General features: G+C 34.9%; 1 protein-coding gene across 1 annotated transcript; it reads right to left on the reverse strand.

Annotated features, from left to right (window-relative positions):
• Positions 1-2346: 2346 nt before the first annotated feature.
• Positions 2347-14863, reverse strand: LOC138333532 (uncharacterized). The gene is made up of 7 exons (XM_069281977.1): positions 14372-14863; positions 10799-10921; positions 9915-10022; positions 9369-9517; positions 8066-8160; positions 6240-6362; positions 2347-5136 (listed from the first exon to the last, which is right to left on the reverse strand). Exons 2-7 carry the CDS (start codon positions 10853-10855, stop codon positions 4022-4024), a joined length of 1647 nt encoding a protein of 548 aa, XP_069138078.1. The 5' UTR covers positions 10856-10921; positions 14372-14863; the 3' UTR covers positions 2347-4021.
• Positions 14864-14938: the final 75 nt, after the last annotated feature.

Below are 14938 nucleotides of genomic sequence, written 5' to 3' on the forward strand. Positions count from 1 at the left end.
TCCCCAGGGGAAAGTCTGAGATCCCAGGGCCATGAAATTCACAATTTTTTGTAAAAGGACCTTATGACCTTCCAATCTATGAAGAGTATCTGGTTCCATCAAATCTTAATTCATAAGAACTTGAAGTTTTAGCCTATTTGACCCCTTTTGACCCCACCCCTAATGCCCCTGGGGGTCTGCCAGGACCGATATGGATATGACAACAAAATGCTATCTCAGGCTAAAAGTTCTAACCCAGTTTGACTAATTTCCTATGAAAACTAAGCAAATAACATTCATAAATGTGTTTTTCCTATATAAACTATAGTAAATTTGACCCCCTCCCCAGTGGGAAACATGAAACCCCAGGGTCAAGAATTCACAATTTTTGTAAAGGACCTTAAGGATGTATTCTTCTGAGGTTTCAGTCCCGTTGAAGTCTCGTTTCAACATAGATCAAAGAAGTTTTGAGATTTTCGAATACAATTTATCAGTATCTGTAGCAAGTTGCCAGATGCAAATTTTGTCAAAAAATTACATTTCTATTTTTAGGAGAATTTTTTATACGGGGGTTTTAAGAAATGGCCCATTTGACGGCCATTTTGAAATTGTGTCTTTTTTCGCTTCAAGTAGAGCCACAGTTTTACCATTTTGTACTGAAATTGCTTTTTCTTAAATCATCAGTGCGCCAGCATTTTTAGCTGTATTGAGCTACTTTTTGCTTCAAATTGTTACTAGGTTCGTAGTAATTAAAATATTGAGCATTAATATGTGTATTGATACACTTTTGTGACTTTATTTTTACATTTAATGGTAATTTGGGCACTTTTATTTTTTACTCTAAAATACTGAAAAATAACAAAAATCCAAATGGAGCAAAAAAGTAAGCACACGGACCCCCAATTTTTCTTCCTGATTTAGAAAGAACAGCCGTTTTCCTATTGATATGCAAAATAATAACAAAAGTTTAATACCAGAACTTTTTCTATAAAGGGTTAAATTTGGCAAAAATGGCTGAAAATGGTGCATTTTGTAGCTCAAAATTAAGGGGTAGAGGTAGCATATGTTGTTATTCTGAGAAAAAATATTAGTCTAATTCATAAAATCTGGTATATTTTTAAAAAAGACTACCAGAAAATGAATTCTACAAACATTCATACATATCAAACACCTCATTAGAAAATTATGGCTTTAATCTGTATCTTATATGGTCAAAACGGCAAAATTCCCATAAAATCCAATATTTTGTCAACTAGGTATCTATGAGTGACAAAAGCTCAAAAACCAGCACACGGACATATGTTTTTTATTCGATTTTCTTTTATGGTATGTACTCCTCTTTCAAAAAATCTATATGAGAAAAAAAGTTTAATACAAGAAAATTTTGACTTCTCAGAGGTGTACATCCTTAAGACCTCTCCATCTATGAAGAGTATTTGATTCTACCAGTTCCGGAATTTCAGAAGAAGATTTTTGAAGTCTTAGCCTATTTGACCCCTTTTGGCCTTGCCCATAAGGCCCCTGGGAGTCAGTCATGGAAAGGATACAATGGCTATCTCATAGGGATAATTCTGACAACATTTAACTAATTTTCTATTATAAATGACCAAATAATGCTCCAAAATGTGTTTTCATATAAACTATAATAAACTTAATCCCCTCATCAGGGGGAAACCTGAGACCCTAGGGTCATATAATTCACAATTTTTGTAGAGGGCCTTAAAACCTTTCAATCTATGAAGAGTATTTGATTCTGCCATTTCTGGAATTTCAGAAGAAGATTTTTGAAGTTTTAGCCTATTTGACCCCTTTTGGCCACACCCCTCAGGCCCCTGGGGGGCTGGGATCATATAATTCACAATTTTGGTTGACCTTTGGCTATGGAAGGTTTCTGCAAAATTTCAACAAATTTGGTTCAGTAGTTTTGGAGAAGAATTCGAAAAAGTAAATTGTTTATCGCCATATGACGCACGATGACAGACAAAAGGCGATTAGAATAGGTCATTTGAGACTTCGTCTCAGGTGACCTAAAAATTCAAAATTTGCCAGATTTATTTTCATCCATTAACAACCAGGGTCATTAAAGAATGTTCCAGGTTTCGGAAATGGAGTAAAGGTGAAGTACAAGAAGAAAAGCCACTTAAGTCTGGTGACTACCCATGTTTAATTTGGATTACCACTATACTTTCTACTTAATGTTGTATTTTTGAAGGAAGTGATGGAAAGATTCATTTGATACATTGGGTGTCCAGATTCCCTTTAAAACTGACAATTCACTTAAAAGCACATCTTTTTTCAGTTATTCTCCTCTGATGTTGCATCTTTTTCAGTTTGAATTATTGCACAGAATAAATTTCTAATTTCAGGAAAAAATGAACAGATTTATTTTAAAACAGTATTTAATACAATGATCCACATTATATGATAATTACATCATCTACATACGAAACTCCATTTCCTGTATTGAAAAGTTTTATACATGTTTAGTACATCACATGATAATTACTAGGAATGTAATTGGATAACAGCCATGATCTATTTTGCGACAGTTCCCTGTCCTTCTTGACTACGAGAACTATACCAAAGAATATTCCCCCGGGAATAAGCACGCGACCAAATATATGACGTCGTAATGAATGTCATGCGACATACTAAATCTATTATTACCCTTTCCCTCGGGAACAGTTCTTCTAGTGTTGTCTGGCGAGGTATAGTCCCCTCGTCTTCGACTCGGGGACTATACCTCACCAGACAATACTATAGGAGAACAGTTCCCTCTGGAAAGGGCCATAATAGAATATTACTATGATGTTATGAAATGTAATATGATATTATGAATTGTAGGATTTTGATTGGAGATGCATTCAACACATTAGGTGCCTTTTAAAATGAACAACAGACTAAAAAGCACATCTCTTTATCCATTCTATGCTGAAAATGCGTCTTGTGTAGCTTGAATTATATCACAGAATAAATTTTCAATTTCAGAAATAACAGATTTTTTTTATATAATAGCATTTAATAGAATGACCAACATTATAATAATAATGACATGATTTACATATTGAATATTCTACATTACTTGTATTGAAAAGTTTTCGAATGTTTAATATGATGTTATGATTTATATTGGATACAGCTCAAGATCTCATTCTCTTACACTTTCAAACTTATTTACATAATTACGTACATCATGATTACCGTCAGAGATCAAAAATTCTAACCTCACCAAGTGCTGAACAAAACATGGACCAGATACTGGTTCACATTTCAAGAAACAAATGATTGGATTTGAAAAAGAAAATTTTGAAGAAACATCTACATGTACCTTCACAGTATCTATACTGGATCAGTTTTCAATAATAATGGTAAAAGATGAGATTAAATATGTCCAACACTTGTCAAAGTTCTAAATAACAGTGATAAGCCTTGTTAACAATCTGACCACCAAGAGAAAAAGTAGTTAATTTGCTGATTGTTCTAACGTGGCAGCAAAAAGGGAATTGCATTCTTACTATTATTTAAATAGATTCTCAACTAAATTAAATATTGTATAGCTGGTTATTTTTGTGCGGATATTTAGACACTTAAGACACTGCTATGATAATTAAAATTTGATCTGTGAATTATTGAAAATAGTTGAATCATATATAACCTTAAAGCCAGATCGATACTCTTGTTTTAATATCAAATCGCAAAGTTTTTAATCAGCGAAAATAACTGGCTATACGGTATATAAGGTTTCTTAATATTATGATGAGTCAGAAGTCAAATCAATAAATTTTCAGAGCTTGATTTCAGTAATTTGTAGTTCATAATAAAATTAGGGACATTATGAATGAGATTACACAGAACAAAATATAACACCAGATCTCACTATTGTATCAATCACAAATACTGCATCTTGTTCCAGGTGGTCCTACTTGCTACAATTTTATGTCAACTTAATATCAATATCTGCACCATAATTTTTTTTATTGTACATTATTCATGTTAAAACAAAAACCAAAAAAATATATATGATTCTAATGTAAAATCAATCTCAATCGTCAATGATTATAACTGGCTCAGCCTCTTTGGCTTCCTTACTAAACGTTTCAATTACACAGTCCATGTCAGGATTTTCACAATCTTCCACAATAACAGAATGCTCGTAAATACAGTTGTCGCCTCCGCACACAGCACCTGTACAAATAGTCTTTATGATCGGGGTAGATTTCTGAGTGATACCAGACGCTGTTACAGAACAGTCTGCTGATGATAATCCTGCTTCAATTTTCACAAATCTCTGTCCACTAGGTTCCTCCTCTTCTGCATTGTCAATTTCTATTTTCGGTGTCACAAACTCCAGGGGATTATTCACAGGGGTCTCGTCAGTTTCTGATTGCACTTTATATAAACACATAGGAATGGGCCCAAAGTTATTTCTCAAAGGTGGAGCTGGGATAGGTATGGGGTCAAGTGACTGTTCTGACCACATATTTTTTTCACCGACAATGTCCCCCGATCTCTGAGTCTTGCTCAGAATAGACTTAATGACGTCAGAGGCATTTTGCCTGGCATCTTCACTGAGACTGAATCTGGAAGGCGAGCCTATCTGCTGAGGAGACAACACTGGTGGATTCGGTGATGGCAACGATAATGATGGGGACACAGATTTACTGGGTTTCGGAGACGCAGATTTATCTGGACGTGATTTTGTTTTTGCTTTTTTATTTTTATTTCCAGACTCAATGGTAGAATCATTGTCTTCATCCGAATCTAATGTCTTCTTTGGCCTGCCTCGCTTTTTTGACCCTCCATCGTTTGAACTTTTGTCTTCAGGACAATTACTAGTTTGTTTTTTCCTCAGTCTGCCAGTCTGCGTCAGGGTTTGTGCAACTGCCATTTGGTTGATATTTGCATAGATCTCCTCTCTGGTTGGTCTGATGTTATTCTCAACCGGGGAAGCATCTTTTCTGACTCTGTTGTAGGTAACTGTCCCAACACTTTTGTCTTCATGTTTCTTCTCACTAATTTGTCTGCCATCTTGTTTTTCTTGTCCTCTGGTTAAAATGGTTTTACTCCCAGATGATAACTTTTCTTCTGTTCTTGCTTGAGTCCTTGTGACAGGCTTTGAAATCTCAGCAGCCTTCTCCTGCTCAGATAAGTGAAATCCTGAAATATAACAATGTTTTATTGACATCATCCCTTCATTCATTTTCGAGAGCCAATGTATGATATATGAGCATCAAAATTTCCAGACTGAAAAATAAAAAAACAGAACTCTATTGACTTGTGTTTGAGCATTAGTAAGTCAGTGAAAAAAAAAATATATATATATATATTTGTAAACAGTTCTAGTGCACTAAAAAAATCCAAGATGGCTGCCTGTTATTTTAACCTATATACATGTATATATATATATTCTTGTATTTCAGTTTTTTAATTTTCTTGATCTTTTTGATGGATTAGTTTCAAAATACAATATGCGTAAGTAACTACCAAATATGGCCCAAGGAGAGTCTACATATAAAATTTGAGACAGACTCTTTCAGTTCAGTACTCTCTAAGAAATAGAGGTAACAAACTTCAACTATCAAAATACATTGATGGATTGGTCCCAAAATGCAATATGCATATAACTAGGTGAGTCTTTGAGATATATCCCTTCAGCACCTTTGGAGAAATAGCAGTGACAATCCTCAACTATAAAAATTCAAGATCGCTGATATTTTGGGGCCAATCTGCCAACATCTTGCTTACATATCGACCCTAAAATGCAATATCTGTAGTCAGCACAAACAGGTCTAAAGGTTATATGCATAATTAATTAGTTGTGTGACGTAGCACTTCTTGTGTGCTACGTCACACTCAGTTCTTGTCTGGTGCGTATTTTATTATAGGTTTATATTAGGGACAAATATATTACATGATTATTGGTAATTAGGCGGACATGTACCATTCAAGAGCATATGGCATACTGTAAAAATGTTATTTTGTTAAATAAACATTTTTCATTTATATATTGTTGTTTGTTGCTGACGTAGGTTTCATATAAAGCATAAATAGGAGCCATGGGGAGTTCTACAAGTGATATTTTAGACTGATCCCTTCAGTACTTTCTGATAAATAGGGCAATGACAATTGTTTACGGACAACAGGCAATAGCCCATCATATGGTGGGCTAAAAACAGACAGACAGACAACCTGAGTACTACAGAGTAGTGCACCCACATCTCAATGCAGAGCCCTAGTTAGATTTACTGTGTATAACTCACCAGTTCTGCCCTTCTTTTTTGTTACAAAAGAGGTGAGCCAGTCAAGCAATTCTGAAGCATCATTCTGATTTAGGCACATATTTGACAAAAGTTTTAGGATTTCCTCCTTGGCTGTCTTCAAATCTGAATAAAGAAATTATACATAGCATTAGCTGAATACAGCAAAGCACATATTTTGATCTACATGACCTAGATGATTTATGAAACATAAACATCATGCACCTTTTTTGTTTGCTATTGTTTGATGTGTGATTGATGGCTATAGTCACTTATATTTTGAAAGTGAAGCGGATTTTCTTGACAAAAGAATACTAATAGTCGCTCGAAAAAATGCCATGAAATACAGTCAGCACCTAGTATCTGCCTTCAAGATACTCCAGGGGTTACTGTTACTGTCCAGTCCTGGATTTGCTAAACTTAAGGCATTTTAGGAGAAACAAGAGGCCCAGTATATCACTCACCTGGTTAATTCAGTTAGTGACAACAAGAAACCCAATGGGCCTTACGGCCATCTGACTAAATACAATACAACATAAAGTAGAAATGAAATAGGCAATAGATTGTAGCTTAGGACAACGTCATTCATAAGTCAACAAACTTGGTAGTCCTTCATCAAAGCATGCTACAACCTCAATATCAGGTCTCTAGGCATCTTACTTATCATATTTTCTGGAGTATAAGCTGCAACTTTTCCCCTGAAAATGGGGAGTGCAGCCTATATACCAATGCAACTTATCCGTGAACGAAAACCGAAATCTGACGATGTTTTTGCATTTTTACTTTGTGATTCAAATGTGAAAATCGTAAGTTTTACTCGCCAGTTTTGTAAAGTTATAAATCGACTAATCACTTTAAAAGTGTTTAAATTTAAAGATAAAATATGCAATAAAAATATATCAAAGATGAAAATAATTACGTATCAGATGCATGTTCATTCATAAAATTGTTTAATTCAAGGAAAATCCGCCGACTGAAACGTGTTTGTTTACAATCCCAACACAACGGTGGTTTAGTAAAGTTATACATCGAAAAAATCACTGTAAAAGTGTTTAAACAATATAACATGTGATGAAAATATAAAGGGCTTTTGCGGCTTATACACAGGTGCGACTTATTGCCCTGAAAATACGGTATTGATAAGAAGCTGTTTATAAGATTTATAAGATTTTAGCCTATTTGACTCGTGTGACCTTGAATGAAGGAGAATCTGGTTATGTTTCAGTCTTGTTAAAGTCTTGTTTGTGATTTTCAAAAGACAATTGTCTCTATTTGCTGCAATTTGCAGGTAGCCATATAAAAAATGTGACAAAATAAATGACTTTTAAATGATAAAGCATTTAAATGTGAAATTAAACATTTTAGTGTAAAGTTATTTGTAATTTTTGCAAGAAATGCTCAAAAATAACAAATATTGTAATGGGACGAATAACAAGCACACTGATCCCAGTTTTTATATTGGTTTTAGAAACAGCAATCTTTTTTTCTGTTGAACTTCAAGATATCAAGCATTGAATCTGATATATTTTTTTAGTATGCTTTATTTTTTGCTTTTTTATTTTTTTAGTATCTTATTTGACCCAATAAGCACTCTGCATGCTAAAAAACCCAATAAGGGGATGCTTAATAAAACATTTGGGCTAGTCTTTCATTGCACATGGGTTAAGCCATAAATCAATTTACAAAAAGAAATCAAATACAGAAAGTTAAGGTTTTCATATTCTCAGTCTGCATTTAAATTGAGGTCAGTGAAACTGGGGCCTCAATAAAGGGAAGGGGTGCATTTACAGCTGGGGGTTGATTTGAACACCACGGTAAGTTATATTTACCTCTGATGGCTGTTGGAAATACAGATTTGGGAGGTGGTGCTGATTTAGTCTCTGGAGGACTGGATGACTGAACTGAACCCTTTGCTTTATCCAACCTAAGGAATGATAAGGAGTACGTTTTTACACATTAAGTTCACTTTCATTGTATCATGAAGCAACACAGATTTTGCTGTTTGATTGAACTAATATGTTTTTGTACTGTGCAGGACAAAATTTTCATTAAAATATTCAAAACTGCATGACTTTTTAGGTCACCTGACCATAGGTCATGGTGACCTATTGCGATAGTCTTTTGTCCGTCGTCGTAAACTTTAAGTAATACATTGTATACAAAATTTAGTTAAACACTGCAAACGCCGACATAATGATACCTATGTGTCGCCCTGCGTTGCAGGCACCACAAAATAAATGAAGAGTAATCATCAATGGCTTTACTAAGCCTTACCAATGATGTTTGTAAATTTTCAACACAGCATAAAGTTGGCCCAGTGTCATGCCAGTGTGAACATTTGTTTAATTTAATGCTTGACATCATACAAACATATACCATGATGTTTTAAGTGAGGACATAGTGGTTGTAATTCTGGCCAGTATATAGTATAACTGTTAGTTACCAGGCCAGGATATGGCCCATTATAACTGATAGTTACCTGGCCAGGATATGGTCCATTATAACTGTTAGTTACCAGGCCTGGATATGGTCCATTATAGCTGGTAGTTACCAGGCCTGGATATGGTCCATTATAACTGATAGTTACCAGGCCTAGATATGGTCCATTACAACTGGTAGTTACCTGGCCTGCTGGATATATTCAATTATAACTGGTAGTTATCTGGCCTGGATATGGTACATCTTAACTGGAAGTTACCTGGCCTGGATATGGTCCAATGTAACTGTTAGTTACCTGGCCTTGATATGATCCATTATAACTGATAGTTACCTGGTCTGGATATTGTCCGTTACAACTGGTAGTTACCTGGCCTGGGTATGGTCCATTATAGCTCTTAGTTACTTTGCCTGGATATGGTCCATTATAGCTGGTAGTTACCTGGCTTGGATATGGTCCATTATATCTGGATAGTTACTTAGTCTGGATATGGTACAGTATAACTGGTAGTTACCTGGTCTGGAAATGGTCCAATATAACTGGTAGTTACCTAGACTGGATATGGTCCATTATAACTGGTAGTTACCTGGCTTGGATATGGTCCATTATAACTGGATAGTTACCTGGTCTGGATATAGTACAGTATAACTGGTAGTTACCTGGTCTGGATATGGTCCAATATAACTGGTAGTTACCTGGTCTGGATATGGTCCATTATAACTGGTAGTTTGGACAGGACTTTTGCCACCCCACTGTAGTCAGACTTTGTTAGGTAGAACAACATGGGGTAGAAGTCTGGCTTCACTGCTCTTATCTCCTTCACTGCATCATAGTTTATTAACAGCTACAAGGGAATTTAACATATTTCTGCAATTTTCTTTAATTACTTTCACAAAAAATATCAAATGGTATCTAACTTTTCAATTGAATTATCTACAGGTCAGAGACCTTGACATTCTTCTGATAATTCTATAAGATAAACGATGTAAAGATACTAGTAACTTATTGTCTACTTCAAGTTACTTCCTTCAGTGAAAATGCTTTCTATGCTATATTTTCTATATAGGGTATAATTGAGATGTACCAATTTGACTGCAACCCACTGGATTTCTTCATGACATTATATTAACAGTATGGACTTTATCAATTCAAATGATTTTAACATACCCGTTATAAATCAATGTTTAACTCCGTTTTAATCTTTTGATATAAATTGAACTGGACACAGAAAACCCACTAACCTCCAGTGTGGAATCAAGGGGCCAGTGGGTGCCAGGGTAAACCTGGGGTAATGCTTCAGTATCAGAGTCTGAATCATTTTGACAGGATCGGTTCTTAGATGATGTTGCCTAAAATGAAAACAAAGAAACATCAACTAAATATATATCTTTATTTTATACAGATTTCCCTATTTTGTTATCAACACTTTTAAGTTAAATGAATATGAAATTCAGTATAATGACACTTTAATCAAATAATAAAAGTGACAATATTAATTTTGTAAAAATGTCTGAAAGTTCAAATTCTAAAACTGCATACAGAAATGTCAGTCCACCATAAAAGTGTGTGTATTAATATAAATCAAGAGTAATTGCAAACTGCTGAGCAAAATAAATATGGGCACCACTTAATCCAACAGTAAAATCCCAAACTAAAACCTTCTAGGAAATTTATCATAATTATATAGTATCTGATAATGTTCAATACAGTTTGTTCTGTTCTGCATAAACAAAATTTAACACCTAGAGCCAAAGTAACAAAGTCATTATTATTACAAACATAAAATTTATTTATTTTACATCAGTTGCGAAACAAGTTGCACAACTTATACAATTCACTTTCGATGGCCCGATAAAAGCATGCAAGGGGTCCTTGAGTGGAAGGAAACTGGAGTTCCTGTAGAAAACCCAGGTGATCGGGTAAATGATCCTTAACCTTTTCACATCTGTGCCGAGGATCATACCCCTGGAAGCTAGGTGAATGGCGATTGGCTTATATTAGCCACTACACCACCCCATCAATCTGTTATTATTATTTACTTCCTATTCACATATTATAGTATCATGCATAAACATATCGATCATTTTTCAGAAAGTTAAATCTTACAGAATCAATCGTAACATACCTGTTTGTCTTTTTTCTTGTTCATTTCATTAGAAGATGAATTTTTTGGCTTAACCATATTGGAGATGTGGTCAGTTTCTTGTGTTAATTACCTCACAACTACTTCTATTCTTGTATTATTTTTCTGAAAAAAAAACCCCAACAACATGAATTCAAAATATTTGTAATGTGGAACGTTAACGCAATCTAAATCACTAAATAATTATATGGCTATACAACTAATAACACTGTAAACAGTAGTCTTTTAAAGAAAAGATTTTCATTATTTTGACTTATTTCATTCATTACTGTATTCGACCCAATAAGTGCCCAGGGCGTTTAAAAAATTGTTAAAGTGCTAATAACACGAAATCATTGCAAATCTATACAGTCTTTGGTTTTTATTTATGCATGGGCAATTGAAATCAAGGCCCCAAAAATAGGGAGGGGCGCTTGTAGGGACATGGGTGCTTATTGGGTTGAATACAGTATTTATAAATGGCTCTGTATATGTGTGGTTAAATCCTGTTCAGCCAAATAATAATTCAGTTTTCATTATCAATATATTTTATTAATTGACATACAAGTGAGGAAGAATGATCCTTGATACTTCAGGGGTTACTTTCACTGTCATTTAGTCCACCCCTGGGCTATCTCATAGTAAAACTGAAGGTAGTTCAGCAGAAAAAAAAATGACCAAGCACAGGCCTGAAAAGATTTCCTTTGAAGATTACAGAGAGAGTGACACCCACCTTCAAAGCAACACAGTTAATATAACCACAGAGAGAAAAATATATGTGAAAGTAGTGGGTCGGTGTGGTTTGTACATATTATGTAACCAGAGTCTCAAATTAACGCCTGTCTGTCTGCCCGTGATCGGCAACTTCATATTCGGCCAAGCAATTTTTTTCAGGTAGCTGGTCTTTCGACTGGCAACCTTTTGTTCCAGATATACCAAAGAAGCAGTAGAAAGGTTAAGATCAAGCTGTATAAAACAATTTTTGTAATATTATGGTTTTCTAAGTCAACTTTATTGAGAGCGTACAATACTAATCCAGATAAATTGTAAGGACCAATAGCTTTCAGTCAGGACCAGTTCAGGGTCAGCCGGTCCTCAGGAAAAATCCTTCAAGGAGAACCCTGCATGTAACAGGGTGAGAGTAGTGTGCAACCAGCTCAGCCGAACCTGTGACTTTGGACTTATACTGGCCATGGACCACCACTTTACTGACTGAAATTCCCCCCAGTGTGAAGCTACAAGGTGACTGTATCACTATGTATGTGTACAATTAGAACCTGCAACACTACTGTGCCCTTTCAAACGTGTTTGCCCGAACACAAACCAACCCAGGTTTGATAAATAATTTTCTCTCATAGAAAGCCTCCAATATTTCCATTTGAAGTGGTCTACGGCACCAAATATTACATGGCGAGAGTAGCGTACCGCCAGCCAGGCTCAAACCAGAGACCCCTGACTTGCTGGTCCACCGCTCTACTGACTGAGAGTAAATACAGTACCGTGTCTGTCACTCAGCTGACAGAGCATGCTTGTTTGGCACAGTTGGTAGAGCCATAGTTTCGAGATTCAATTCCTGGTGGGGGCTGCATTTGGCAGGAACCATGTGTATTTTTCCCTGTTCTTCTCCACACGTATGCATACAGCATATGTTTCTGCCACATGCCACAGCGTCCATTGTACCATTATTAGATTCTTTTGATGTAACTAATACATTTACATCAAAGGACCATATACGGTGCAGGCCAGTAAGTCTGCGCACTTAAGACTTTCGTTGCTGTTTCTGTTATTTTATTTTCGTGCAAATACAATAAAATGTACATCAATAGAAAGACTGAAGTTTTATCTTTTGAAACAACAAAAAAGAAATGAAATACCTTTGAAAATATTGGAGTTACAAGGCGTAAAATGTGGCTACCTGCACGTCTCTGCAGATGTTGACATGTCCGGTAAGTCTGCACATGTTTAGAATATAGTCATTTCTGGAGAGTTTTCACTTGATATAGAGGCCAATATATGGTAGATTGGTTTATCGGTTTCATGTGATGATTTCAAAGTATTTTGTTTTGAACATAAATATCATAAATAATGAACTAGGGATGAAAATCAAATATCTGTAGTGTAACAACACATTTCCTGATTTCATCTAACTGATTATAACAATAAAGCATTTCAACACAAATTTTGATGAATTTTTGACAATGTTTTGCCGTGATACAAACTTTCCCGAACGTCTGCTATTTCTTGACAGCAGGAAATGGCGCCATTTACACATGCGCAGACTTACCGGACACTAGGGCTGGATCAATATATGGATATACCGATACGTATCGGTTTTCAGAAGTGTATCGAATATCGATACGCAAACATGCTGTATATCGCTGTATCGTTTTAACAACTCAACCTACTGTTTTTATAATAGAAAGAGGAAATTCCAAACAAAAGTTATTCTTAAACATCATTCAAGTCAGAGCATTTCAATCAAAAGGAAGTGTTTAAAGCATCTGTGTCCCCTAGATGGATTAGAAATGTCTTTTCATAGCTAAGAATACGAATTGACAGAAATAAATCAGCACAGATGGTGAACCAAATCAGATGTTTGGTAGGTTTTTGCCAGGTTTATAGAATGTTTTATCAAAATTGTCTTTTATCGCCACAATATTCAAAACACAATGGTGAACTGAATTTGAAAAAAGAGGTCCAGTATATCGTCAATATGTATCGTGTATTGTTTCAGTGTATTGTCAATACGTATCGTATCGTTTTAGACCTTCCAATACCCAGCCCTACCGGACACGCAGAATTACCAGACACAACTGTAAGTACATTAATTGGTTATCAAAACACCAGAGTCATCTGTGTTTCTATGTCACACATGTATTACATATCAATATTTTAATTACAACAGTGATAATAACCACTGCAAAATCGAGGATGTTAATACTATACATGTAACCAGAAACATATGTTTCTGATGTAACTAATTCAATAATATTAGACGTCGATATTGAAAAAATTCTTGATGGGCAATAGATGTAATGATCAAAAGTGTCTCGTCATGCTTTATAACTTTCCTCTAACTTTAACATTAATGGAGTAACATGTTAGGCTTCATACATATAGTATACCTGTTTCATTTTTGTATCAGTGATTGTCTGTCAAGAAAGAGTCACATTCATTCCAATCAATATCGAAACAAATCATATTGAATGTCTAACGTTAAATCTGTAAGATGCACCGTACGAGCACAGGGCCATGTATAGTTTCTAAATGAAAAAATCGCCAGAAATACATATAAAATGGCATGTATAGTTTCTATATGAAAAAATAGCCAGAAATACATATAAAGTTATTCGAGCTACGTGTGTTACAAAATAGACCTAATTCGCGAGGTCACTTGACAGCTAATACATTTTTTTATCCCACATCACAGGAGTTTGACGTTCTGTCAATAATAGATAGTAAAAAAATATATATATATAATATCCCTATATATAAACTCCTGTGCCTAAATCAAACACACAAACAGTTGAAAAGTTTGAAACATTGCAGTAAATTAAGAACTGTTGCTGTTTTTACCTTCGCAAGGCGAGTAGAAAACTATTTGAATGTGGATGTCCCATGTGGAAATAGGTGCTTAACAGTTACACTCACTAAGGTAAAACTTATAGATTTTAGATCTATTGTCTATCTCCTCTCGCAAAACAGATTTTCTCCATCTTCTTGAATTTCGGAACATTTTTACTCTTCTTATTTAATTGTACGGTAAGTCAAGAGGACTTCCAAAAACAAAATTCTAATTCATAGTTCGACATTCCATAAAGTACGGATCTGGATATGTAGATTATAAATAATGAATGTTAGGATTTTATTTTTTTCCTGAAACAAACGCAAGCGATGTATATATAGTGGTCATATATTATAGAGATTGGCAACTCCGCCAGTGTTATTTATGGGACAACCCTGTTAGACAAAAAAAATTGTCAAATTTTCGAGGATACTGTAGTTTTTTCAAATACAAGTGAATAACACTGGTATGTTACAAAATTTAAGTAATTTTCAGATGGTTTGAGTGCGATTTTGGAAAGAAAAAAAATAATGATTTAACTTATATAATTAATATATAAATAATATACACTTCCGGTT

This window comes from Argopecten irradians, chromosome 1, assembly GCF_041381155.1.
Source record: "Argopecten irradians isolate NY chromosome 1, Ai_NY, whole genome shotgun sequence".
In the NCBI taxonomy this organism is placed as follows: Eukaryota; Metazoa; Mollusca; class Bivalvia; order Pectinida; family Pectinidae; genus Argopecten; species Argopecten irradians.